This window comes from Crocodylus siamensis, chromosome 4, assembly GCF_052110815.1.
Source record: "Crocodylus siamensis isolate JL-2025a chromosome 4, ASM5211081v1, whole genome shotgun sequence".
In the NCBI taxonomy this organism is placed as follows: Eukaryota; Metazoa; Chordata; order Crocodylia; family Crocodylidae; genus Crocodylus; species Crocodylus siamensis.
The window spans coordinates 96,495,426-96,520,774 of NC_143398.1; the positions used below are offsets into that span (position 1 = coordinate 96,495,426).

General features: G+C 48.1%; 1 protein-coding gene across 2 annotated transcripts; it reads left to right on the forward strand.

Annotated features, from left to right (window-relative positions):
- Window positions 1–1,977: 1,977 nt before the first annotated feature.
- On the forward strand, window positions 1,978–18,355 carry BAIAP2L2 (BAR/IMD domain containing adaptor protein 2 like 2). Of its 2 annotated transcripts, none has more exons than XM_090043047.1 (14): window positions 1,978–2,185; window positions 4,054–4,129; window positions 4,354–4,440; window positions 6,880–6,941; window positions 7,566–7,637; window positions 8,754–8,870; window positions 9,313–9,459; window positions 10,062–10,214; window positions 10,561–10,702; window positions 11,699–11,921; window positions 13,525–13,596; window positions 13,957–14,119; window positions 16,155–16,195; window positions 17,606–18,355. In XM_090043047.1, exons 1-14 carry the CDS (start codon window positions 2,147–2,149, stop codon window positions 17,676–17,678), a joined length of 1,467 nt encoding a protein of 488 aa, XP_089899173.1. In that variant the 5' UTR covers window positions 1,978–2,146; the 3' UTR covers window positions 17,679–18,355. The 2 variants fall into 2 exon arrangements, with proteins under 2 accessions (XP_089899173.1, XP_089899174.1); XM_090043048.1 differs by having other exon boundaries at window positions 10,564–10,702.
- The last annotated feature ends 6,994 nt before the right edge of the window (window positions 18,356–25,349 follow it).

Consider the following 25,349-nt stretch of genomic DNA (forward strand, 5'->3'; position numbering starts at 1 on the left):
TCATTCACTGAGAAGTGAGTAGAAGTGAAAGTGTTTATTTTAGTCAAGTGTTTTGGTATTATTTCATTGTGGCTTTTATATTGTTTTTATTTTGGGTTTTAAGCCATGCTTCCAGACCCATTTCATTGTCGCTTCCTGCAACTTCATTGGTATCAAAGGTCACATGACATCACTTCCTGATGCGCTACTGCTTCCTGTGAGGTCTTTGAATATGGCTCACCAGCCCACTAGGTGGTAAAAAGTTCATGATCCGGCCCCACATTCAGAAAGGTTGGACACCCCTGATCTAATCCAACCCCTAGCTCAAGGCAGGATCATCCCTAAATCATCTCATTCAAGTCTGTGTTTGACTTGTTCTTAAAAACTTCCAGTAATGGAGACCCCACCACCTCTCTAGGTAACCTGCTGAACTGTTGAGCTACCTGCTGAGCTAGAAAGTTCTTCCTACCATCCAGACTAAATTTCCCTTGTTGCAATTTAAGATCATTACTTCCCATCCTGCCCACAGAGAATTTATCACCATCCTCTTCATAGCTACCCTTCACATATTTGAAGACTGAGGGGTGGGGCCATCTTTTCTTTGCCAGACAATGTAATCCTAGTTTTTCCAACCTTTCCTCATAAATTGTGTTCCCCAGACTTCTAATCTTTTTGGTGCTCTCCAGCAGGCTATTTCTTGTGGGTCTATATTGTCCTTGAAGTGCGGTGTCCAAAACTGGTCACAATATTCCAGGGGAGCCTTGCCCCCTCCTGAATGGAGTGGAGAGGTTACTGGCCAAATCCTAACCTGCGTGGATAGTGGAAGTAGAGGAAGTCCATTATTAGTGGTGCCTGGAGCTGCAAATTAACCAAGTTATCTCATCTAAGGAATGGGAGTGGATGAGGTTCATAAATTCTTAGATGTTAGGGTCCAAAGGGACCTCAGTAGGTCATCGAGTCCAACCCCCTGCCCTGGGGGGGAAAGTGTGCTGGGGTCAGATGACCCCAGCCAGGTGCTCGTCCAGGTGGTGGTGGTAGTGGTGAGCTGTAGTGAGATTGTCCTGCCAGAGATGGCATCAGCTGGTACAACCAGCATGTGATATTTGGGGCAGGAGTAGGCAAATACTGACTGTGGTCAGAACCCAGTTGGGCAAGTAACTCTGTCTGCCTGCAGCAGGTTCCTTGGCACTGCCAGGCACGGCTGCACTATCCCCGTGTGCCTTATCCCCACATGTGGCTCTTTGGCAGGCTGTGAGCTGTAGCCTGTGGGGCCAGATGGCACGGCAGTGGGGTGGGGGCAGTGCGGTGGCTGGACTTGGCTTCTCCGCAGCCCCCATGGTGGCAGCTTGCTTTTGCCCTCTGGCTGTTGCTGCCAGTCTCTGCTCCTGCTGCTGGACCAGGCCACACTTCCCAGGAGCCCTGGTCCATCCACCCTGCACCCACTGCCAGGGGCACCAGATGGAGAAGGCAGGTGGGGTCTCCATGGAGACTGGCCTGAGACCCCCATGGGCAAGGTGCACTTGGTCGGGTGGATGGGATAGGGCTGCAGGCAGGAATTGGCATCTAGGAGCGGGTTGGTTGGCTGGGGCTGGGGCCCAGGGCAGAGCCATGATCCAGTCCCCATAAGTCCTTGGACCAGCTGGATAGGATCAATTGGCATCCACCCAGCCCACTGCCCTGCCCTGCTGCGTAGGCTGGTGTTATACAGCCATGATGGGGTGGGGGAGAAGGACGGATAGGGCTGAGGCCCAGTCGGCCCTCAACAACTCACCAAACCCCTCAAGTGGCTCTGCAGCCCAAATAAGTGCCCAGTGCCCACCCTTAGTCTGGAGGGAACTGAATAATGAAACCTGCAATTAATATTTAAAGAAGAGGGTCACGTGCTTGTCCTGGCTGCCACAGGATTCCTCTCTCCTGAGTATCTGGTTTCATTCAAGGATCAAGTTCTAACATCCTGACTGGTGAATTATTAAACCTTCTTGCAACGTTGTTCTTTTTTAAACAGGGTATGCATCTTCCTGGTCGCCTGCCTTGCCAGGGAGGGAGGCAAGCTCAAGCCAGCTGAACGCTTGCAATTGGATTCACAAGAGGGTTTGAGGACAACATTGCCTTGCCTCAACCTCTCTATTTCCAGGGAGCCCCCTCCTCCCCACAGAAGCTTTGTGAGATGGAAGAGTCTTACAGAGCTACAATTTCCATCTACAAGGTGAGCCCTGTTACCCCTGTTTTTACTGTGGAACAGAGGGGGGAGGGGCTCGCTAGGAGAGCACAAGGTAATGGGATCATCCCATGGGAAGGGTTGTCAAAGGCCCATAGAAATGCCATGCTTCAGGGGACTAAAGAAATGGCGTGATTGAATTGTGGGTGGAAAGTCCATAGACCGGATCTTCAGCTGGTATAAACCAGCATTGCTGCCAGGCCCTGTGAATCCTGACCTGGTTTGAAAGCAGACTGATGGAAATGTGGTCTAGTTCCATACAGGTCCCATCAGTACTGTGATTGTGGCATATTTATGTCAAGACCTTTTCCAGTTAATTCCTTCTATGGAAAACCTAGACAGGATATCCTGTGGGCACCTTAGTTCCAGAAAGATACTGACACCAGGGAAGGCATTAGGTGACTAGCAACTATAATAGTTGAGGGGGCTGCAAAGTTTAGGCAAGAGAGATTTAGTCTTTCCAGTCTCACTAGCATTTTAAATGGTATTATAAATGCTAAGGTGACACAAGACCTGTCTGGTTCAGGAAAGCAGTGCAGGTGAGCGCCAAGCTGAAACTAAGGAATGCTCTGACTGATTTTGAAAATTGCTTCCTGATGATGGGGCTCTGCTGAATGCAGAGTAGTGTCCAAGGGGGTGGTGGTAAGTCTTTGCTTTGGGGTATGTAGAACTGGACTGACTGAAGCCCTGGCAAATAGGTGGCATGAGAGACTCTGCCTTGAGTTGGGAAAGGGTGGGTTAAATGTTACCAAACGGACCTGCCCTCTTTCTTTCTGATGTCTATGGTCAGGTGGGCAGTGGGAGCCCTGAAATGAAGTTGTCAAAGGACGATAACCAAAGGCCTGGGGCTGCATGTGCCACTGCCTTTTCTTTGTGCCTTGATCACTGCCAAGCTTTAGAGTGCCTGACATACGCACTCTGTCTGCATGCATACCCATTATTTATATGTCCATCTGCCTGTATGTGTGCACTTAGACAAGAACCTGTTTATACCTAAACAACTTCTGATAGTGAAAGCTTCTTTTAAGGGATGGCAGGGGGGCAATACATGTCCCTGAAAGAGGGTTGCAGTGAATTTAGACAAGCGTTTAAAAATCTCTACTGAATCAAGTGTTCTTAGGCAATCTTTTTATGGAGACTTCGCTCTTGCTAGGAGGCTGCTCCAGCACTGTTTTGGAGGGGAGAAAGGACAAGGAGACTATCTAGTTTTAAGCTGGAGCTTGATAAATTTGAAGAGGATTGTCCGGCATGGTGGCCTGTCTCTACTGCTTTAGTGTTTTATGCTCAACAGCATGGGATGGATTAGCAATTGTGCTGCTTCTGGCTGGTGGGCTCAGTATCAGACAGTAAAACACATCTTTTAGATAGGCACTTCCTGAAATGGGCTCCCTTTTGTAGAGAAGAGCCATACCTACCTATGGCTAGAAGACTGGGGAGGACTTTGCTTTCATTTCAGGGCTTCACTTCTCTTTAGGTTTTTGCAGCATTTCCATATGCCACAAAGGTACTTTGTTTAACAAACATTTCGATAAGTACACCAGCTAGAGCTGCCATGTAACTAGCTTAAGACCTCTTTCCCTCTGGGCTCCTACTAAACTACAGAGCTGGAGTGCCTATGAAATGGTTGCTGAGAAGTGATGTTCACCTCTGGTGGCTGAAGAAAACCCACAAAATTCTGGATGAGGGGAAGCTGTTTTTCTTCTCCTGTGTCTGTCCAAATGGTGGCAGTCAACTCTATTAGATGAGCCCTATCAGGAGGGTGCTGGCCTTTTCAAGCCCAAGGCCCTTGGTGCATGGAGGAGGTTGCCATTAACCTGTTCTGTTCTCTTGCCTCTCCTCATCTGGATGGCTTGCAGAGCATCCTGGAGCAGTTTAATCCTGCTCTGGTGAACCTGGTGTACCTTGGCAACAACTACTTACGTGCCTTCCATGGTGAGTGCCATCTTTCACCTCCCCTTTTTTCCCCCACCTGTCTGTACCCACATGCTGCTTCCTCTGTTGGCTAGGGAGGCCCATTTGGTCCACCTGTCCCAAGAAGAGGTGGGGAGGGAAGTGGGAGAGTAAGTGATAAGGAAGGGAGGTGGTAAAGATGCAAGAGCTAGAGAAGAGTGGTGGAGAGGACCAGGGTAGCCTACAATCCTTCTGTATTTTTGCAGCATTGTCTGAAGCTGCTGAGATCTATTTCAAGGCCATACAGAAGATTGGGGAGCAGGCCCTCCAGAGCTCCACTTCACAGATCTTGGGTAAGAGTTGCTCTTCTCATTGACTGGCCTGGTTTAAACTCTGACTTCCCCTCCAAGTGATCCCTGCCTGTTCCAGTGCTACCTTAATAGCAAGAGGCATAAAGGACTGCACAGGGGAAGGGCCCTGGATATCTTGGATGATAGCACTGAGCACCAGTCCCTACACAGTGGGTTCATTTGGCACTCTCAGCTTTTGCTCATCCCAAGGGATGAGGCAGGTTTCTCATATGACCTTAAAACACTAACCCCCTTGGCCCTTAACCTGCACTGGCGAAGCACTCGCCTCTTCCTCTGCTATCTTGGATACAGAATTTATCCCTTATGCCCTGAGCAAGACACAGTGCTGACCAAGGCCCTGTAGCAGGCCCCACAGTTTATAGTGTCAGCTGCAGAATTTTGCCGCAAGGGTCTATGCCCTCATTCCAAACCAGCCCTTACAGCTGTAGAGAAAACCTTGGAAGCATGACCTGGTGGTCACTCATGCAGTGCTATCTTTCTGGGTCTGCAGCCAGCTTGAATATCACTCTAAGCCTCTGAAAAGATGTCACCAAGTAAAGCAGATCAGCTGTGACAAGCATGTCCTGCCATGGCTGATCCACTTCCTTGTGCAAAACAGACACTGCCTGTTGTCCTGCATCAGGCACGGCCCAATCTTGTGGCACAATGAACTATGTGTTCCTTGCTTATATAAGTGTTCTTTAGGAGATTCTTTGGGGCATGTTTCTGTCAGAGGTGAAAGCTGGGGCTGGCTTGCTTGCTTGCAAAGATGCACCCCAGGTAATCTGGGGCACATCTTCAGAAGAGGAGAAAGCTGAGCAGCTGCTCCTGGGGCTTACAGCGCCTGATATTGTGCAGAATCAGGCCCCTCAAGTTGCTAGAGCACCTGCCTGGAGTGGCTGGAGAGGACGGGCAGCTCCAGGCTGCCCACATGCTTGTGTCATAAAACAACACATGTCCACTGCAATAAAGCAGCAAGAACTATTGCCACTTTTGTCACGGTCACAAATTCTGGGCATTTGTTGCATGGCAAGGGGAATGGCCATCTGGTTTCTTAGCCTTTGTACCACCATAATCTTTTTTTATGATGGCACAAAAGCAATGTCTGTTTCCACTCTGAGAGCAGGCAGGCAGGCCCATTCACTTCTGTGGGTTAACTCTGATATTATGAGCACTGAAAATAATATTATTTCAGTGCTTGTCATTTTAGCAAAAGCCTCCTGCTTACATGCCCATCTCCCCTCCCCTCCCCCCCCAGCTACCTTAGCCATTAGGTCTCAAATTCCCAAACCCCACGCACATCTACATATGCAAGTGGGAAAACTCTGGAGTTTATTGCTCCTGGGTGTGCATCTGCACATGAACCTGGGAGTGCAGCACATTGAGCTGGGTTGGAGCAGCCCTGGGCTGCCAGGCTGCACCCCGCCCCCCCCCCAGATCCCTGCCACCCAGGGCTGCTCTGACCCAGCTTAATGTGCTGTGGAGGGGCTGGCTGGGGCACAAGGGTGCTCTAGTACAGGGCTAGCCAGCAAGCAGCCCAACATGGAAGCACTCTTGTGCATAAAAAAAACTCCACTGCAGGCTAGTACCTGTATTTACAAGTACTAACTTGGTGGAGTTTATTAGTTTCATGTGGCCTAACAGGGCTGCACATGTAGTTGTGAAGTTGTTTACTGCAGAGCTAATTAGGCAACAGTAAACGTATCACGTAAATGTCCTGCTGCTGTATGTAGCAGCCTAATCCTTTTGCTGCCGCCTTCATAGCTCCTGAATACTGATACTGGTAGCACAACCCAAACTAAAAACACAGGGGAGGCATAAACTACACTAAATTTAATATCAAACTAAGAACACAAGACATGCTCTGAACTGGGCATGTATTTTCTACTGGAATCACTGCAAATATGGTGTGTAATGTAGATGAACATGACACCAAGTTACTAGATGGCTGTCTTTGGGCTGAGCAGAATTTGGAGTCTATTCTGTTTCATTGAGTTGTGGCTCAGTGGAAGTACAGAATGGCTTGCCCAGGATCACAGCTCTTAGTTTTCCAGTCATTGCAATCTGCTACGCAGGTCACGGGCACTTTGGTTTCCCATAAAGTGTTAACCCAGTAGCTTTCTGGCATGGTCTATAATTTGTGCCTTTTCACCACAGTCACTTAAATTCTAGAAAGAAATTAAACATCTCTAAGCAGTGGGATGATGCTGATTGGCTGGATCTTTCTCTCCTCTCCCTGGACCCTGCCCCACAAGTTGGTAGAACTTAAAATAATGCATAGCAATATCCGCTGAACTCTTGTACCAAGATAACAGTGTGCTGGGTGACATAATGTTGACTGTTTGTAACAGTAATAATGGCCACACTGCTCAAACGTTAATGGAGCTTGATAAACAGGAGGAGGCAGGTCTGGCTCTGAGACTTTGATCTATTTCTTTGAAGGTCAAATTCTGATGCAGATGTCTGACACCCAGAGGCTCTTGAACTCCGATTTGGAAGTTGTGGTGAGTAGCTTCCTACTATACTGATCTACTGGCACATAACTACACCACGTGAATTTGTTTTATGGGGCTGTAATGGCTCCTAAATCTGTTAGGAACAGAGGACCAGAGGAGTGCAAGAGGCCTCCCATTGTTTCAGTACTTCCCAGTTTCTGTTGAACAGAACCATGCAGAATTGTGTGCACGAGTGCGCACATGTGGGATCTAAGCTGCATCCAGTTGTGAAGTGTAAGTAATGCCTTCATACTACCCATGGTATGTGACTGGGAGACTGTTGCTCCTAGCTGTACTGTTGCTAGCTACTTGTATTACAGAAGTGCCTAAACATCCAAACTAACAGGACTCGATGATCTACTCAGGTCCCTTCCGACCTTACTAACTATGAAACACTAAAACCTAGCAGTGCTTGGTGCTGAACATACCCATAGCAAGAGATGGTCCTTGCCCAAACCATATACAATTACATGAACTAGATGAAGTATAGACTCTGCAATTTTCTCCCTGGCATTCCCTAACTCTCCTCTGTTAGGTCACACTAGCAGTTGCCAGTGCCAGGCAATGCCAGCTGCTAATGCCAGGCATGTGGGGAAGCAGAGTGGTGTCTAATGATTTTTGCACTTTTTCTAGGCCCAGAAGTTCCATGTAGACCTGCTGCAGCACATGGAGAAAAACACCAAATTGGATATGCAATTCATCAATGTGAGTAACAACACTTCCATGTCCCTCCTGAACCCTCTTGCAGGTTTTTCTGTTCTTCCCAAGAAGAGTGCTAGGCTGATCTTCATCCCCACCTAAAGCAACCATGTATTAGGGGAGCAAATTCCAGGACATGGTCCTTGAGGCTCCGCAGACCTCCACAACTGGAAATAGTTTATAATGTGGTGCTATGGGCAGCTAATAAGCTCTGCCCATAGCTACCTCCCAAATCAGAACCAGTATAACTGTGTTCACGTGGAACCAGGCAGTATCGCTCTATGTCCTCTCAGAGGATGCAGCTGGTGCCGTGGGAAGATGTAGAGACAAAGGACTCAGCCAATGTTCAAATATGGGTCAAAAGTTCCAGTTCAGGGACTCTTTGGGACATAGCCCTGACATTCTGGACTTAGAAGATTTAAGATGGCTGCTCACTGCCTCCACCTCGCTGTGCCCTCTCCTTCCTTGGAGTCCCTCAAGGCAGCTCCAGCTTTCATAGCCTCAGTAGTTTATAGTGTTGCTTAACCAAAAGGAGAAGCTCAGAGGATTCTGTCACTGTCCGGATAAAGGGAACTGAAGGAATTTCTCTTTGCTTTCCTGCTCACATTGTCAGTAATATGGTGGGTGGACATGGCCAAGTCCCCCGTGTGCTGAGAGTTGTTGAATAATTCTAAATGGTTTAGGACCCTCAGTCCCATTCTTCAGTAGGAACTTGGCCCCAGACATTTAGAGGTGTTTAGGCACTTGCCTACCACTGATTTCAATGGGACTGATGGACCTACATATTTTTTAAGAATTAGCCCCACTGAACTTGCGTGAGATTTATACCCCAAAGTACGTTAGGAGCAGAGAATTAAAAGAGGCTTCCCATAGAGTTGAGTTCAGTTCCCTGTGGTTATAGGCAACCATTCCTGCAAAGGATGCAGAAGGCCCTAGTTAGACCCTAGCCACAAAACGGCCTACTGAAACCCTCTGCAATGTTCCACAGGAGAAGAGCAGGAGACAGGAGAGCACCATCAATGCCCTGCTGTGGTGGTGGCAGAGAATTAGTCAAGGTATTATCTACTTAGGTGACCAAATTTGAAAATATTTCTTATTGTCTCTGTGCTCTGCTTCCTGCAGGACAGCCGTCAGCGGTATGAGCTGGAGTACCGGCGCAGGGCAGCCAACCTGGATAAGTGCATGTCAGAGCTGTGGAAGCTGGAGAGGACCCGAGACAAGAGTGCCTGGGATATGAAGGTGGGGAAGACAGAGAAGGCACTGAGAATTGTGAGGGTCTGGGAAGAGGAGTGGGGCCTTCACAGACTAAGGCTGGTGACTCCTCTGGAGCTTCACATGGCTTTTGAATGGCCTCTGCCTTCCTTGGGGGTGCTCCCTGGGATTCAACTAAGGGGGCGCTCCCTGGGATTCAACAGGCAACAAGGTGACATCAGGGAGAAGGCAATACCTTTCCACAGAAGGTATCATTAACCTGTGAAGTTCACTAGTGCTAGATGCTTGAGGCAGATGGCTTAGCTAGATGGCATAAAGGTTAGGGACCAGATCTTGCTTTCTTTTAATCTTTCTGTCCTGCCCAAGCCCATAAAGCCAGCTGAGAAAGCCTGGACACATTCCCTCCAATGTGCTAAGTGCAGAGTTGGTTTTATACCTCTTCTTCCTCTCTTTCTTCTTTGCCCCTCAGGAGAATGTGAGGCGCTTGCACTCGGAGATGCAGGCATTCATCTCTGAGAGCCAAAAGGCTGCTGAGCTGGAGGAGAAGCGCCGCTATCGGTTCCTGGCTGAAAAGCACCAGCTGCTGTCCAACACCTTCCTCCAGTTCTACAACAAGGCATGGTGTGGTCATGACCTGCAGTTGGGGGCAGGATGAATCCTCCTAGAAGCACTTTGGCTTGGGGCATTCAGACAAGGACTTGAGGGAGGGGAGCAAGGCACGATAGACATTTCCCTGGTATTCAAAACACCCATTGATAGCTAGAGAGAGGGGCGGTGGGTCTCTGTTGGGGGTTGTCTCCTACTAAAGTCTACAAGTGATCTTGGTTAAGTTTGTGGCTTCAAGGAAATAGTGAGGATCTGTTTGGTTAGGGTCTAGTGGATCACCTCTAGCATGTAGACACCATGGTGACTGGTACACTTAGAAACACATAAATACACATAGCTAGGAGGTGCTTTTCACTGGGAGCCACGAAAGAAGGGTCCACACCTTGACAAAGACAACCATGAACCACAGGACTCTCCTTGGGGTGTCCTCTCCATGGAAGAAGCAAGAGGATCTGGAGAGCCCATCTGGGACTGCCTCACCCAGATGGAGAGAATAGGGGCTGTGTTGGCTACAGGTTGTAGCTTGTTTTGGTCTCCTCTCTCTTTAATTGCTGCTCTGCTCCAAGACTTGATTCCCCCCCTCTGATCTCCCCCTTACTTTCTCTTCTTAAGGCTCGGGGCATCATCCAAAACAAGGTGCCTCTGTGGAAGGAGCAGCTGGAGGCCAGCCACAACCTGGTCAGCAGCCACTCCCAGAGTCGCCTCAGTGCTTTATCAAGCTCAGGGTACCTGTCAGGCCGCCTAACTCCAAGCCACCTGGAGATGGTGAGGAGAATGCAAAGAACCATTAGCTGCAGTGGTAGGGGGTGATTGGAATGACACATCCTGGGGGTGAGATCGTAGGACAAAGGGCAGACCCAGGCCTTCTGCAAGATTTTTTTTTTTTTTGTGGGGGAAGGGGGGGTGGGAATCTCCTGTTCATTTTTACCTATTTATATACCTAATTGCTCTTTCTCAGTGACACTTGCTAGCCAAGCTGAAAGGAGATATGGTATATGGTGGATGGAGGTGTTGGAGGTGGGAGCAGATATATTCATTCAGGGGAGATCAGCATCTCTGGGTGTTAGATCCTCTGTGTAAACTACTTGTGCTCACTCTTGTTTCCCCCCAGCAGTCCCAGAGACCTCTAGGAGATTATGGCTCTGCCTTGGCAGGACAAAATTCAAGCACTTTCTCCCAGGAGTCCTCTGAAATGATATCCTCTCCTCAGCCAGAGTTCACTCAGCGAACCCTGCAGAGGAGTCCTTCTGCTGGTAAGTCAGCTACAAGATGGATTTAGGAAGGACATGGAACTTCATGCATCTGTTCCAACATGCGCGTGGGCACCCACTGTATATGAGGGAGGGGGCGGATGGTCCAGGGAAGGAGAGTGGGCTTGGACGGGGTGTGAGTAGAGCCTGGACTGAGTGAACATGGAGTCTGTATTCTTCACTCAGCCTGTCTGGAGTGGACAGACCATCCAGTGCTGGGTCAGGGCACTATTAAAGAAACCCTATGTGGGAGAGAATGAAATGCAGGGCTGAATGGACATAGAGGCTTCTCACTGTAGGCCAGCATTTCTCAACCTGTGGGTTGCAACCCAAAAGTGGGTTGCAAAAATATATGAAAGGGGCATGAACAAACTTTACAAATGGATATAGACTTTGTAGACATTAGGGCTGGAAGGGATCTTGGAAGATCATCGAGTCCAGCCCCTTGCCTGAGGGGCAAGAAGTCAGCTGGGGTCATAGGATCCCAGCAAGATAAGCATCCAGATTTCTCTTGAAGGTGTTCAATGTAGGTGCTTGAACCACCTCCAGTGGCAGGCTATTCCAGACCTTGGGGGCTCAGACAGTGAAGAAATTCTTCCTTATGTCCAGCCTGAAACAGTCTTGCAGGAGTTTATAACCGTTCAAACCTGTCATCCCTTGGGGGATCAACACACTTTAAAACTGGATTCTCCTTTAAAGGAGAGAAATGTGGGAAACTGTGGCTTTTCCCTTGCAGACTGGCAGAGCTCCAGCCTACAAGGGGGTGCTTGGGGTCCCCCTCCCTGCCCCATACACTGCGGGCCTGGGATAGGGGGGCAGTGGGTTGGGAGTGAGGGACACTGGCTCGAGACTGGCCATTGATGCTTACAAATGGGTCCTGGTACAAAAACCTTGAGAACCACTGCTTCAGATGGTATGAGGCCTCTGTCATTGAGGAAGCCTAGAGCTGACCCCGCTTCCCAGCCCTGCTCGTTCTCATGCTATGTCTGCTTCTGCCAGGCTCGCTTTCCACAGGGCAGCGCTCTCGTTGCAGCTCCTTTGGGGAGTCCATTGGAGGGGAAGGCGGAGGTGGAGGCAATAGATTGAGAGTCCAAGCTATTGTGCCCCACTCTACTGGCACCAACCGGACCCTACTACAGTTTAACAAGGGTGATGTTATCACTGTGCTGATGCCGGACGCACAGAATGGCTGGCTCTATGGCAAGCTGGAGGGATTGTCCATGTAAGTCTGCTCTGTACCTCTACACAGTGCTGTACTAGAATGGGGCCTTAGCAGAGAGAGCATGCCAGCTCTGAGGAATGGTGCTTAACATATTAAATGCCCCCCCTTCTCCCCAGCCTAAAGGAGAGGCATTAATCTCAACCTAGCCAGGTCCTTACTCCTGCTGGCAGCAAGAGCTGCTGTGGCCCAGAGCTTCGCAATGCATAGAAACCACTATATAAAACACTGGCTTGGTATTGAATACAGTGCCTAGGTCACTGACAAAGTGCGGCAAGATTTGCAGGGTGTTTGGTGGTGCATGTGGGTGCCTGGTAGGGTTCGAATTAGAGTGGAGCTTGTGGGGGCTGAGCCCCTCTATAAGAGATGAGAGCCACCCTGCAGGTGGTCAGCCCCTGGCCCACCCCGTGCCTTTCTAAGCAGCCCAGATGGTGGTGGCGGTGGTGGCAGCTCCTTCTGATTGCCACCACCGCAGACCTCCCTAAGAGTCAAAGTGTAATTCCAACACTGCCAGGTTGCCTTATAGCTCTTGCTTGGACACTTCTTTGAGATTTCTTGGTCTCTTTGGCAAAGGGACTTTCTTTGGCAGAATCCCCATAACTGTCTGTCTCTGCTTTCTGGAATGGGCCTTCTCTCTTTGTGTTTATCCTGATTGTACCTGTGGCATTCCTGGGAGTCAAAGCCTTGCAGATCCCAAAAGCTAAGCAAGCCCTCTCCTACTCTGGGTAGAAGCACTCCAAAGAAAACTCAGCTGCTGTAGGAAGCTGGGTTCTGGTGGGTCAATAGAAGGTCTCCTTCCCTCAGACATTGCTGAATCAAGGGGCTAGCAACATCTCCAGGCAGAAAATGCTCTCTTTTGGAGATGTGGGACCAAGATCTTGGTGAGTGGTGTCTGTTAGAGGCCAAATTAACTTTCTTGCAGTAAGCATCCTGACCATGTAAGTCCCATGGGACATAATTGAACTCAGAAGCATAAAGTGTTGCTACCCAACCACTGACATTAGTGGAAGACAGGTTTAACCCTAACAAAAGAAAGTACTTTTTTATGTAGTACATTGTTATCTTGTGGCATTCCTTGCCACAGGAAGGGTTATAGGCAGAGAGAATAGCCAGGTTCAAAAAGGGACTAGACAAATTCAAGGATGCTAGGTCTATTAATAGCTCTTGAACAAAATGTTTGAAGATATTTTCCCTTTGGCATCTCTAAACCAATAGTGGTCGATACCACTATTGGGTAATGAATAGGGGATAGATCAGTGATTCTCAACTAGGGTGCTGGGACATATTGGGGTGCTGAGCGATTCTTTGAAAAATGCTGCAGGAAGTGTGTGGAGATAAGCAGATAAGAACAGGCTAAGGCTGTACTTGCCTGGCCCCTCTGCAAGAAGCTTTTGAAAGGGGGCGCTGCTCAATTCACAAAAGTTCTGGAGGTTGAGAACCGCTGCTTTAGATATACCTGGGTTAATGCTCTCCCTCTAAAGCATTCACTGCTGCCACTGTTGGAGATGGGGTACTAAGCTAGATGGACCATTAGTCTGACCCCGTATGGCACTTCTTACCTTTTTTATGCAAGGGCTCATTAGCCCCTCTGTCTGTGTGGTCCTAGGTGCGGCTGGTTCCCTGAAGCATATGTAAAGCCCATGGAGGAAATAAGACACTCGGAGGAGCCAACCACTAGGTAATGGGAGCTCGGCACACTTGTGCAGTTGTTGAAGTGCATGTCTGTAAATTGTGAAAGCAAGTGAATGTCCATCTGACGCCATGTCCTGGGGGGAGCTGCGGGGTCAGGATCAGGCCCTTGTGCAAGCTCAACAAGCTGTCTAAGGCCACTGGTGCCCATGGGCACAGATTTCCAGGATGGCTCTCAAATATGGGCAAAACCTTTTTGGAGGCCTCTGCAATTCTGGTTAGGTGAATTCCCAATTCTACATTCCCCCTGGAGAGACCTCAAGGCAGTACTCCCCAGGTCTCTGCTCTGCCCTTTCCACATTCTTCCTCCTCTTGGACTCTCACCCGTCAACCTTCCACTCCTGCTCAGATCACTACGAAGCAGCCACAGCATGGATGATCTCCTGGACCGGCCCAGCATCCCATCAGCAAGCAATTATTGGCACAATGCTGCCCAGCCCCAATCACCAAGCTCTTCTCGAGACTCAGGCAGTTGCCGAAGCAATGTGACAACCAATTCCTCTGACTCGAAGGTGAGTGTATATGGTGACAATCCAGCATCCCCCTTAGCTGGGATCATGAGAGGTGACCTTTGGGGTTAGGGTGTGCCTGTCAGGAAATGCTGACCTTCTTTTCAGGGATGCATTTCTTCTGCTGAAGCTTATTGGGAAGGGGCAGCATCACCAATGCTGTCTAACTGTTTGACTAGTGATGTGTGGAGTGGGAATGAGCAGGCCAGGTTTAAGTCATGGGAACTCAGCAGGGTGGGAGCTTAATAGTGCTGCTTCTGACTACCCCCCTCCCACCTGGTCTAATTCTAGTTCTCCAGGGCACAAATTCCCCCCCTGGTCCTGTCTGCTGTGGGTTGGCATTGTCTGCTGTTTGCATAGCTGTACTCCTCCAGGTCCTCCCTGCTCTCTTTAACAGTAGCTCCTCTCTCCAATCCCAGGCTCCCTCGGGCCAGAAGTAGCCCTGTGTCCCCCTCACTTCTCTTTCTCACTCACCAGGGACCCTTCAGCCTACTTCTCTTCTCCATGACCTCCCAGCCTGACTTCTGGTGGCTCCAGGGCAGCAGCTCTTTCTGCTAACAGTAGGACCAGGAGTGATGGAGTTGGGCTGGGCTGGGGACCAGCTAACAGAGATGCCATCCTTCTTTTCCATTGAAGCATGGTGGCTAGTGCTTTTGGGGGCCCTCTTCTGAAGGGTGGGGTGGGCCAGGCCAAGTTAAATAAAAATACAGCGCCAATCTTGTGATCTCAGGAGGCTGAAGGAAGGGAGTGGAGAAACATATCCCTTGAGTACCTGAGGTTAGGGCAAAGGCAGATCTGTCTCTAGGGATTGGGGTATGGAGTCCACCTCTTTAGGTCACTGGTGCCAATCCATTCTCAGGCTGGAGGGAATTGGATGGTCCCAGGGACTGAGAAATCTGCAGCATTTCACCCTGAGAAGTTCCAGGCCTGCCTAGTTCAGGGATCAGGGAACTTAGCTTGTCTCCTCTAGGTCACCTGTGGGTTCCAGTCCAGCCCCAGGCAGGGGGAATGGGACAGCTCCTGGAATTGAAGACTGGGAGGTATAGAGCCTCTCGCTTCTAATTCTGACCCAGCCTGGATCAGCAGAAGTGGAGCATGGCTCCCATCTCCTGGCTGTAGAATGCCTGGTGTGAAAACAGCTGGGATCTTAGTGGGGCACGGCTGCTACAAATCCCACTTTGCCCATTGGTCCCGCAAGGAGCCTCAGCTGGGGATTAAATGTGTGGTAGCCACTCAACTTTTTTCACCTCCCTGGACTTGATCCCTCTTGGGGTGAACTGAGGCCTGGTTTGGGACAATGTGCATGGGAACCTAACTAACGCACATAGGGACTTCACCGTTCTGTGCGCTAAGAGTTGGCATTATCACATGGGTGTCCCCACAGGGGGCATCTCTGTCTGTGTTGGCTTTTGAATTTGATTTTGGAGTCCATGTATTTTCTTTTTGGCTGTGCTCTACAGGTGCCTGAGGCATGATGGCAGAGTGTTGAGGCAGTAACTGGCTATGGGCTTGAGCCTTGCTCTGGACTCAGGCTGAAGGCCACCCTAGGTGACCCAGACGCTTTCAGGGTGGGGAGTCTGAGGTGGCTGGACATTTCTGCAGGCCACATCACTGCCTTGTGTGCTGTTGACTGCAGGAACCGGGGTGCTTTACTGCACTGACCAATGGGCCTTCATCTCAGGGAGAACATTACTGACTGATTTGCAGATACCAAACTCCAATAGTTAGAAACATTCCCTTCTCCCCTGACAAAAAGAGGGGATATTTGGGCAGATCTGGAAAAGCCTGTGTGGTGACAATGCCCTCTTCCCCTTTTCACCTCCCCCTTCCACTCCCAGGTATTTGTTATATGCAGTTCTGTATTGGTGCAGGGGTTCAAAAGCACTGCTGGAAGAGCTTAAGTCCCATTTATAGGCACTTTTGACAGTTCCACCCTGTGTGTGTTTGTGTGTGCATGCATGTCCCCTTCTCTTTGTGAGTCTAACTTGTAAAATGCACTTGCTCTTAGTTTTCTCTTTGTTGTCTCTCTTCATTGCAGAAGTCCTCTGCATTGGAACAACCCCCAGAACTCTTTCCTCGGTGAGTTGGTCTGAGGGCTTGGTGCTGTGCGGGTGCTATGCTATTCTTTGAAAAGGTCTAGGGACATGTATAAAGAAAAGGAAATGTGATGCCAGTGTCTCAAAACAAAGAAATAAGGGTGATCGTGATCATTCCTGTAACTCATGTCCCAAGTAAAATAACAGAACAAAGAGTGAGAGATGGGGAAACAGATCTAGCAAGACCCCTGGAGCCATATCTATTCTCTCTTGGAAGAATGGAAGTAACATCTCTCAGGCTGAGGAGGTGACATGTTTAGTTGTTCATGGCTGCCTGTTGGGGAAGGTATAATGAGTTAAAATGAAAGTGCAATAAGGAGTGATGGGATTTAAAAAAAAAAGAAAGGGGAAAGTTGAAGTATCTCCTGACCAAGAGAATGATTGGTCAGTCAATTTTTGTTCTCCAAAAGAAGTGGTGGCAGCATTTTTAATATTAGACCAAACAACAGAGAGCAAACTACATTGTTCCCCGGAGCTTGACCAGAGGATTTGCTACATCTTCTCTGTCTCTAATACCTGATTCGGAGAATGTGAAATAGGGTGAGACTTTTTGGGAGAAGCCAGAGGGATGGGATGCAGCAGAACAATTGGAGATTTTTCAGGGCACAGAGCACAGTTACAGGAGCCCAGTCTGAGGGGTGACTCTTCCATGTATCCATCCCATGTAAACCAAAATCAAGAGTAACTGTATTCTGGTGTAAATTACCCTGGTGTACAAGTAGTGTGTCCTCAGCCCTAGTCAAATTCATCCCAGCGGATTCCCTGGCTGGCTGCAAACAGACTATTATTGGCTACCCTGCCTCCTAGTGGCAAAGTACTGGGATAGCCCATATTGTGGGCAACTATTACAGGAGAACTGTGGCTCTCAACTGGATGTTGGCTTACAAACCTGATACAAGTTACTCTGGTGTTATGCATCTTGCACCTTCAATCCTGCTTCCCAGTGACTGAAGCAAATTGAAAGAGAAGCCCTAGCAACCCAGGCCTGGGAGAGGAAGGGGAGCTGTGCTCCCTTCCTCTCTGACTTAAGCACTTGCCGCTGTCCCTGGAGGTGCACAGCTCCTTCATCACTGACCAATTGCTCTTCTTATGAATTATACAGAGGCTAATGGGGAGGGAGGTGCTATCTCTCCAATCTCCCTTGGAGAGATAGCAAAATAGCCTTGTGGAAGAGATGTATTAACTTGGGATTCATCCACTGAATACCACTGGGAAGAGAACACACACCTCCATCCCAGAAGCATGTCCCACTCTTAGTCGTGAGGGACACTGCAAGTCCCGTGGAAAAGGGTACTGCTATCCAGCAGTCCTAAAAGGGCCTGCTCTCTGCCACTGTGGTGGCTGGATAATATTTCCAGAGCCTTTATTCTTCCTGCTTCCTTTCTTCTTTCAGAGGCACCAACCCATTTGCCACAGTCAAGTTGCGTCCCACCGTCACCAACGACCGCTCGGCCCCAGTCATCTAGTGAAGCAGGATCATGGAGAGCAGCAGGTTCTAAGGGGGCAGATGGAAAGAAGGCTGGCACTAACTGAGCGTGGTTTCTCTTGGCAAGGCCAACCTCTAAACGTGGGGCTTCTCCCTTATCCCATCCTCTGCACCTGTTTCAATATAGCAATGAATATGATTCCCTGGTGGGGGGGTTGGAGTTCTTTTTGGGTTGACCTGTGTGTGATGGTGGTTGCACTGTTGTTGAGTGGAAAGCAGCCTGTGATACTGGGGCTGGAGGTATAGGGGGAGAGGTTTATCAGTGCTTGAACCCTGGGTCTCGGAGGAGGGGGATGCCTCTCACAGCTCAGAGTGCCTTCTCTGCATGGGGGCAGTGTGAGCAAGGCATGAAAAAGAACCTTTTGCACTTGGAAGGAGCATCAGTGAAAGCTGTGTGGCCACTGAAGAGATGGATTTTGATCAAGAAAGTCCAGGAAAGGTGTGATTACCACTCCCTTCCCCCTAACACACACACTGTACTGGTCTCCTCTCAGCTCCTCCTCCTCAGTCAAGCTGTATTTAAAGAGGGCATCTTGCTGATAGTCCCTGTCCCCTTCTTAACCACCATTTGGCTCAGCAGACCCATGCTTCAAGTGAGAGGAGGCAGGGGAAGCCCAGCTGGGCTGCTGTGCTCTGTGGTTTGATGCTGCAAATAAAGACACATTTTTAAAACAAAATGGAAATCTGTATTTCTCTCTTTCCCAGTTGTCTCTAGGAGGTGTGAGATGATGCGACTCTCAGGATGTATGTTATGGAGACAGACCTGTGCTAGCTTAAAATTAGTTCTCTTTGGTATGGTGTGGCAGGACGACCTCTAGGGGTGCTGTGACCCCCCCAGCGCCCCTACCTACTGTACCAAATCCGGTTTAAATGCACCCTCTTTATCTCGCCCGCCACGTCTTTGATGTTAATATGTTCAAGGGAGGCCGCCTTTCTAACCTCTTTGGCATGGGGCCTGGATGTATCCTGGCTCGGTCTAATTACCCGGTGCACTCTGGCCTTCGGGGCTGCACGTGAGTCCCACCGTCGCCCGTGCCCTTACGGGTCCTCAGACTCGTCCCCGTGCCCGCCTGTCTCGCCCTCACAGGTGTCCCCTCGCTTCCCTTGTGGCCCTTGCCGCACGGGGCCTGTCGCGTGTGCTCTCACCCACACCGGGGCCTTGCCTCTGTACCGTTGCCCTGCACCGGGCCTTGCGGCTCACGCTGTCCACACCAGGGCCTGTCTCACCGCGCGGCCCTCGCAGCCCTTGCTGGGGTCTGTCTCCCTGCTCTCGTAGCCCGCGCCAGGGCCTGTCTCTTATACTGTCGCCCGCGCCGGGGCCTGTGCCTCGTGCTCCCCGCCCGCACTGGGGCCTTGCTCACACTCCCCGCAAATTGGGGCTCAGGCGGCCTTGGCCTTACCTGGCCCCCAGACCCCCTTTCCTGGGTCTTACGCCCACTGGGCTCCTCGCAACGGGGCCCAGGCGGCCCCAGACTTACCTGGCCCCAGACCCACCTTCTCGGGTCTTATGCCACACTGGGGCTTCTTGCGTGCGCCCACACTGAGCTCCTCCCAATTGCTGCCCACACTGGGGCCGGGACACCCCAAAACGCAGCGCCACTCTCCGCTAGGACCGTCCACCCCCCCCCTCCCCCACCGGGGAGCTCCTATGAGGCCTCCTCCAACCCCTACAGCTTCGCCCAGTCCTCCGGTGTTATACAACAACCACAAAACAAAAACCTCACACTCCTGTGTTATAAATTCCAAGCCAACTGGCTATCCATAGCTCCATTCATATCCCTGCCAGGGTTTTCCTCCACCCAGTATCATTGGGCAGACACAGCTCAGACCATCCGGCTTCTCTGCCCTGCCCTGCTTGCTCGCAGAGCTTCAGCTGCCAAAGGGGAACTGACTTTGGCCTCAGCCTCCTGTTTATATAGGCCAGGCTCTGCCCCCTTGTGGTCAGCAAGCAATCTTAAGGTATGTAGAAAAAACTTTTAAAGCTGTGTCTGCATCCGAATCACTGATTGTCCAAATCGACATTGAATCTTCGGATTTGGCCAAGTTGAATCAGGGACAGTGATCCAAATCAATTAATCAAATCACTGTCCCTGTTTCGGGCCGAATCTGAATCAAATAGGGCCTGCTTTGTATACCCTTCGTAACTCCCCAGAATCCCTGTCATAGTACCATTTTTGTTTCAGTTAATTTTTTTTTTTTTTTAAGTTTTCATGTTTTGCTTTTTATTCTGGTGAGCACCATCTACAAGATTTGGCAGCCTGGTTTTGAGTTTCCTGTAAAACAACATTTTTGCTGGGGACAACCCACATTTCATGGGTGTTGCGCTATCATTTAAGTGTGATAGGTAAACATTGGTGTGTGAATCTATAGCGTTTTTTCGACAATTTCTTCACTATTTGTACTTCATTTTCCAGCAGACCATTGGCTTGTGGATATGCAGGACTTGAAGTGTTGTGATGGAATCCACAGTAGTTTGCAAACTCCTTAAACTCAAGATGGTTGAATTGAGGTCTGGTGTCTGTTCTCACAATTTGTGGAATTCCATGTCTAGCAAAAATTGATTTGATGCGAGTTACGACATGGCTTTCTGTTGTGTTTTTGAATGCAATTCAGGATAGTAAGAAGAATAATCCAGCGCTAATTCATGCAGGAAATAATTATGTATAAGTCAATGCCCACTTATAGCACAGAGCTACGGGCTCCTCAATGACCATCGTGGGCTATTTTCTTTACACTGATCTGTACTTTAGGCACATAGAAGATGCTGTGGAGGCTTGTACAATGTCATTATTTATATTGGGCCGATATAGAGCACCCCTTGCTTTCCTTTTGCATTTTTCAATGCCTAGATGAACCTTATGTATTCTGTTTAACATGTCTTTCCTTAGCATTGCTGGAACAATGAGTCATGAGCCTTTGAACAAAATGTCATCCAGTACTGACAGCTCTTCCCTGGACTGAGAGTAGGGGCTAGGTATATGTTTTCCAGGCCAACCAGCACAAATAGTTGTTATCACTTTTTGCAATGAGAGCAGTAGCTTCTGCAATTAGTGCCCACATTTTACCTGTGATAGTACATGTTAATTTAATTAGATTGATTCCTATGTCTGAGTCTGGAATTCTGTCATTTTCCATCGTGTCATGCTCTGGACAACAAATTTGCAATAAGTAGATGTTTTCCTGGCATGTATTGTATGTCTGGATCATACATTTGCAATTGAAAGAGAATTCTCTGTAATCTGGGTGGCATGTCTGGAAACCCTTTCTTTGCTATAGTTACCAGAGGTTTATGATCAGGCTCAGCTATTCCAGGCTTCCCATAGATAAATACATGAAATTTCTTATAGCCATATACCAGAGCCAAACTGTCTCCCTCAATTTGTGCATATACACACTGTGACTTAGATGCATAGGATACTGGTCTCCAGCTATCTCCATGTTTTTTAAGCAAAGCTGTTCTGATTCCTTTTCTAGAAGCCTCTGTTGAGAAATGTAATGCATCTTTTGGAATCATTGTATTTTAATACTGGAGCTTTCATTCTTTTTTTTTCTTCAAGCTTTTAAATTCAGCGTCATATTCACGTTCCTATATCTACTGGTCATTCTTTTGTAGTGATCTAAGGTGTTTGGTATGATTAGACTACTAAATTAGAATAGTAGAAAAGAATAGCGCTAGATTATGTACCTTCAATACATCCTTTGGAAGATATTGCCTTGGAGGCTTCCTTTTGCAAAGATTACTGGGAATGATCAAATTTGTAGGTAGCCATTTCCCTACAAATTTGATCATTCTCAGTAATCTTTGCACTCCTTCCTTATCTGAACGGGCTGGCATGTTTATAATGGCTTTAAAACTTGCAGAATCAATTTGCACCCCTTTCTCAGACAGCGTTTCTCCCAGATACATTGTTTTTCTGTCTCTGCACTTGTGTTTTTGTTTGTTCAGTTTCTAACCTGCTCTGTGAGCTTTTTCCAATACCTTTCTTAGCCTCAAGTCATGTTCGTCTATAGTATTTCCTCAAACTAATACATCATCAATATAAACCATAGTTCCATCAAGATGTTCAAAAATTTGTTGCACCTTTCTATAAAATACTTCAGATGCAGAACAGAGTCCAAAAGAAAGCCAGCAAAAGCAGTAACTTCCAAAGGGCATGCTGAAGGTACATAATCTAGTGCTATTCTTTTCTAGGGGAACTTGCCAAAACCCAGAAGATGCATCCAAAGTGAAGAAATATTTATCTTCTGCCACATTGCCAAAAACCTCTTCCCTGGTTGGGATGGAAAAATGCTCCACTTTGATGTACCTGTTCATTTGCTTAGGATCTGGACACAATTTCAAGGATCCATCTTTTTTTCTATTACAACCAGTGAATGAACCCAAGCAGTTGCTCTACTTTTCTTATTATGTCTGTGTTAACCAACCTATTTAATACCTTTCTCAGCTTCTCCCTTAGTACAAGGGGAACATTTCTTGGAGCCTGTATGGTGGGAGTATTTGGTCATCTTAATTCTATCTTGTACTCAAGTTGACAGTTTCCCTATGCCTTGAAACACATAAAACTTTTCTTCTATGTTCTTGCTTTCTAGTCCCTCAGTGGTGTCCATTCTCTTAGTCAAACCTAGAGTTTTACATGGTCACAATCCAATAGATAACACTAGCTTTCCTGGGACTGTTACAAACTGAACGTTTACTATGTTACCCTTGTGTCTAACATGCAGTGCACAAACATCTCTGGTTGCAGTCATGTTCCCATTATATGCTCTAAGTTTAACTTTGTTATTTTCATAGTACACAGGTTTAGTTTTCATTTTTTGAATAATGTATTCTGGTATTACACTGACCTGTGTCTATGCATCTAATTTAAAAGTTACCAATAGCCCATTGTTGTCCAGGGTGACTGCCCAATCCTCAGAAAAATGAATTTCTTCTAGCATTGTGCCAATGAGGATGTCTTCCTCATTGCATAGAGCATGCACCTGCTGTTTCTTGTGTGGTGCATCCTGCTCCTTTCTATAAACTCTTGCAAAGTGATTGAATCTTTTGCATCTGTTGCAGTGCTTACCAAATGCAGGGCATTGCGTAGGTTTGTGGCAACCCCCACAGCATCTGCAGCTGACCATTGTTTCTTCAAGCAATTCTCTTTGGCCTCCACTTGCCAGCTTCATAGTGAGGTCCACCTTTCTATATTGTTTGTGTTGCATTAGGTTTTTGCAGTCTTGTAATCCCTGTCTAATTCAGCTTCTTCTGTGTTTTCCTCCAGTTTCTGCAGCCTGGCATTTGTTATCTCAGCTGTTTGCCACATTCTAACTGCCTTTTCCAGATTAAGTTCAGGATCCTCTAGCAGTCTGATCCTGAGGCTTGTATTCCTTATACCTAATACTATTTGGTCTCTGATCATGGACTCTGTTCTCCAAAAATGCATGTATGGCTCAGCAGTCTGAGGTCTTTGACTAACTCCTCTATTGTCTCACATTCTTTCTGCTTCCTCATGTGGAAATTATACCATTCACAGGTTTTGTTCTGTTTAGGATACAGTGGTCCTCACTTTTTTTATTACTGTGTCATAGCTTTTCTGTTCTGCTTCTGACAATTGTATAATAAGACTGAGCTTCTGGGCCCCGTATATTTAAAAAAAGTAGCTATCTTGAGTGGATCTTCCTTCTCTGTAACTCCACGGGCCATCGTATATATGAAGTTCTGTTTACATTTATTCCACTAGTCTGCTGCATTGCTAGGCAGATTTAACTCCTCTGGAATTCTGAGATGCTCCATTTTTATTTTCTTTGCACCTCACTTCTGGTACCATGCGTTGTTCTCAAAAGACCAAGGAATTAAGCTAATAGAGAAACAAAACCCTCATAGCCTTCTGATCTGCTGGGACAACGTAACAACTTATAACTGACACTATTAAAGATATCCACACGGAGCACATCTCAAATTGGCATGTCTTGGGCAGGAAAGATAAAATTCCAAACACAAGGAGGACCACAAGATCAAACTGGAAACCATTTGCCCAGATCTAGACTTGAACTCCCAACCTAGGGACAGGCAATTACACACAAACTGGTTTAAGTGACCAGAAACTGGTTTAAACTTGTAACAGAAAATAAGCTCAGTGTACTGGCTGAAACTGGTTTAAGATAAATCTGGTTGAAAGTAGTATCAGACTTAACTGTTTTGGGTCAAACTGGTTTATGCAATGTCTGTCCCAGACCCCTTCCTGGTTTAAGTTAAACCAGAGTCCCCCAGCATCCCAGATGCTTTGCAGCTGGGCTAGCCTAGGCTGTGCTCTCTGCTCCAAAGAATAGGCTGGCTCCACCCCTCTCCCCCATAGCCAGAACTTCAGGGGAGACTGCAGGCACAGCAAGGTCTGCGGAGCTTTCCTCCCTGATCAAGCAGGGATTCCCCACTCCCTCCTATCTCCCACATGGGTGTGCAGTATGCTAACTAATGCTAAGAGATGTCTGTGTAAGGAAGACAGGACAAAGGTAGACAGAACAGTGTCCACTTAGGACTTTTCAGAGCTAATCAATAGGGCAACTGGTAATGTCTCTCTGTTCCTTCCTTGGAAAAAGCTGTTTAAGAAGAGCTTGAACTAATGAGAGGCTTTTGTTTTGCTGATGGACTGATTAACACAATGGTTTGCTAATGGGCTGATGATAATGTGGTGTTTGCACCTTGTCATGTTTGCAGACAGGGAGAGGGAGACTGAAAAGCTCACTATTACCAACAGATGCATGCATTGCACTCCACCCCCCACCTTTGTCTCAGAGTGCTAGCCCAGGGCTGGGGTCCGACAGCATTCCCACTCCTTGAGCAATGAGTGGATAAGAGCCTTGGACTGTGCAGGCAAGATGGGAGTTTAAACCCCTCCATAATCAGAGCATCCTGCCAGGGCCTGGCTATGTTGTGTCCCCACCACCCCCCAGTTTAGCACTGTAGAAGGGAAGGGAGGGCTGCTGTAGCACCCGCTGGCTTCTAGCCTAAGCCACTGCAGGCATGTGCCTGTATTTCTGTAATGAAAAGGGAATCTCTATCCATCTCCAAATTGGTTCAAGCTTTGGAGGTTAGACTAATCTGCAAATATTGAATCAGTTCAGGCTCAGGATTTTTTGAATGTCTGTCTCTAGCCTATATGACCAGCCAAACATTCAGGCCCTTCACTCACAGAACAAACCTGCTAACTAGCTTCCCTACAGACTGAGGTCTCAAATTACTACCTGCCAGAAATCTGCACAAACAACTCATAGCCCTTGGGTGCCCCAAGAAACCCTTCATAAAAACAAAACACAACAAAACAAAAAACAGGTCAGGTGAAGAGGCCATCTACCCACAAAAAAGAGGCCACAATCAGCCACAAACTCTGCCATTTCATCTGCCAGCCTGATGCTCAGCCTCAGAGATGCTTTGCAAGCCCACAGGCCTGCTGCCTTCTTACCGGAAAGGGCTTGAACTAATTTGATCCCAAACTAAATAATTCAAAAAACGCATTTTGGCCACACCCACTCACCCATCCTCAGACATTCCCCTGGCTCCCACTGAAGCCTGGCTTAAAACCTTGGGCTGGGTGTGGCATGCTGAAACCCTCAAAGGTTTCAGCGTACCATGCCAACCCAAGCCCTGCATCTTTGCAAGTCAGACCCCTGG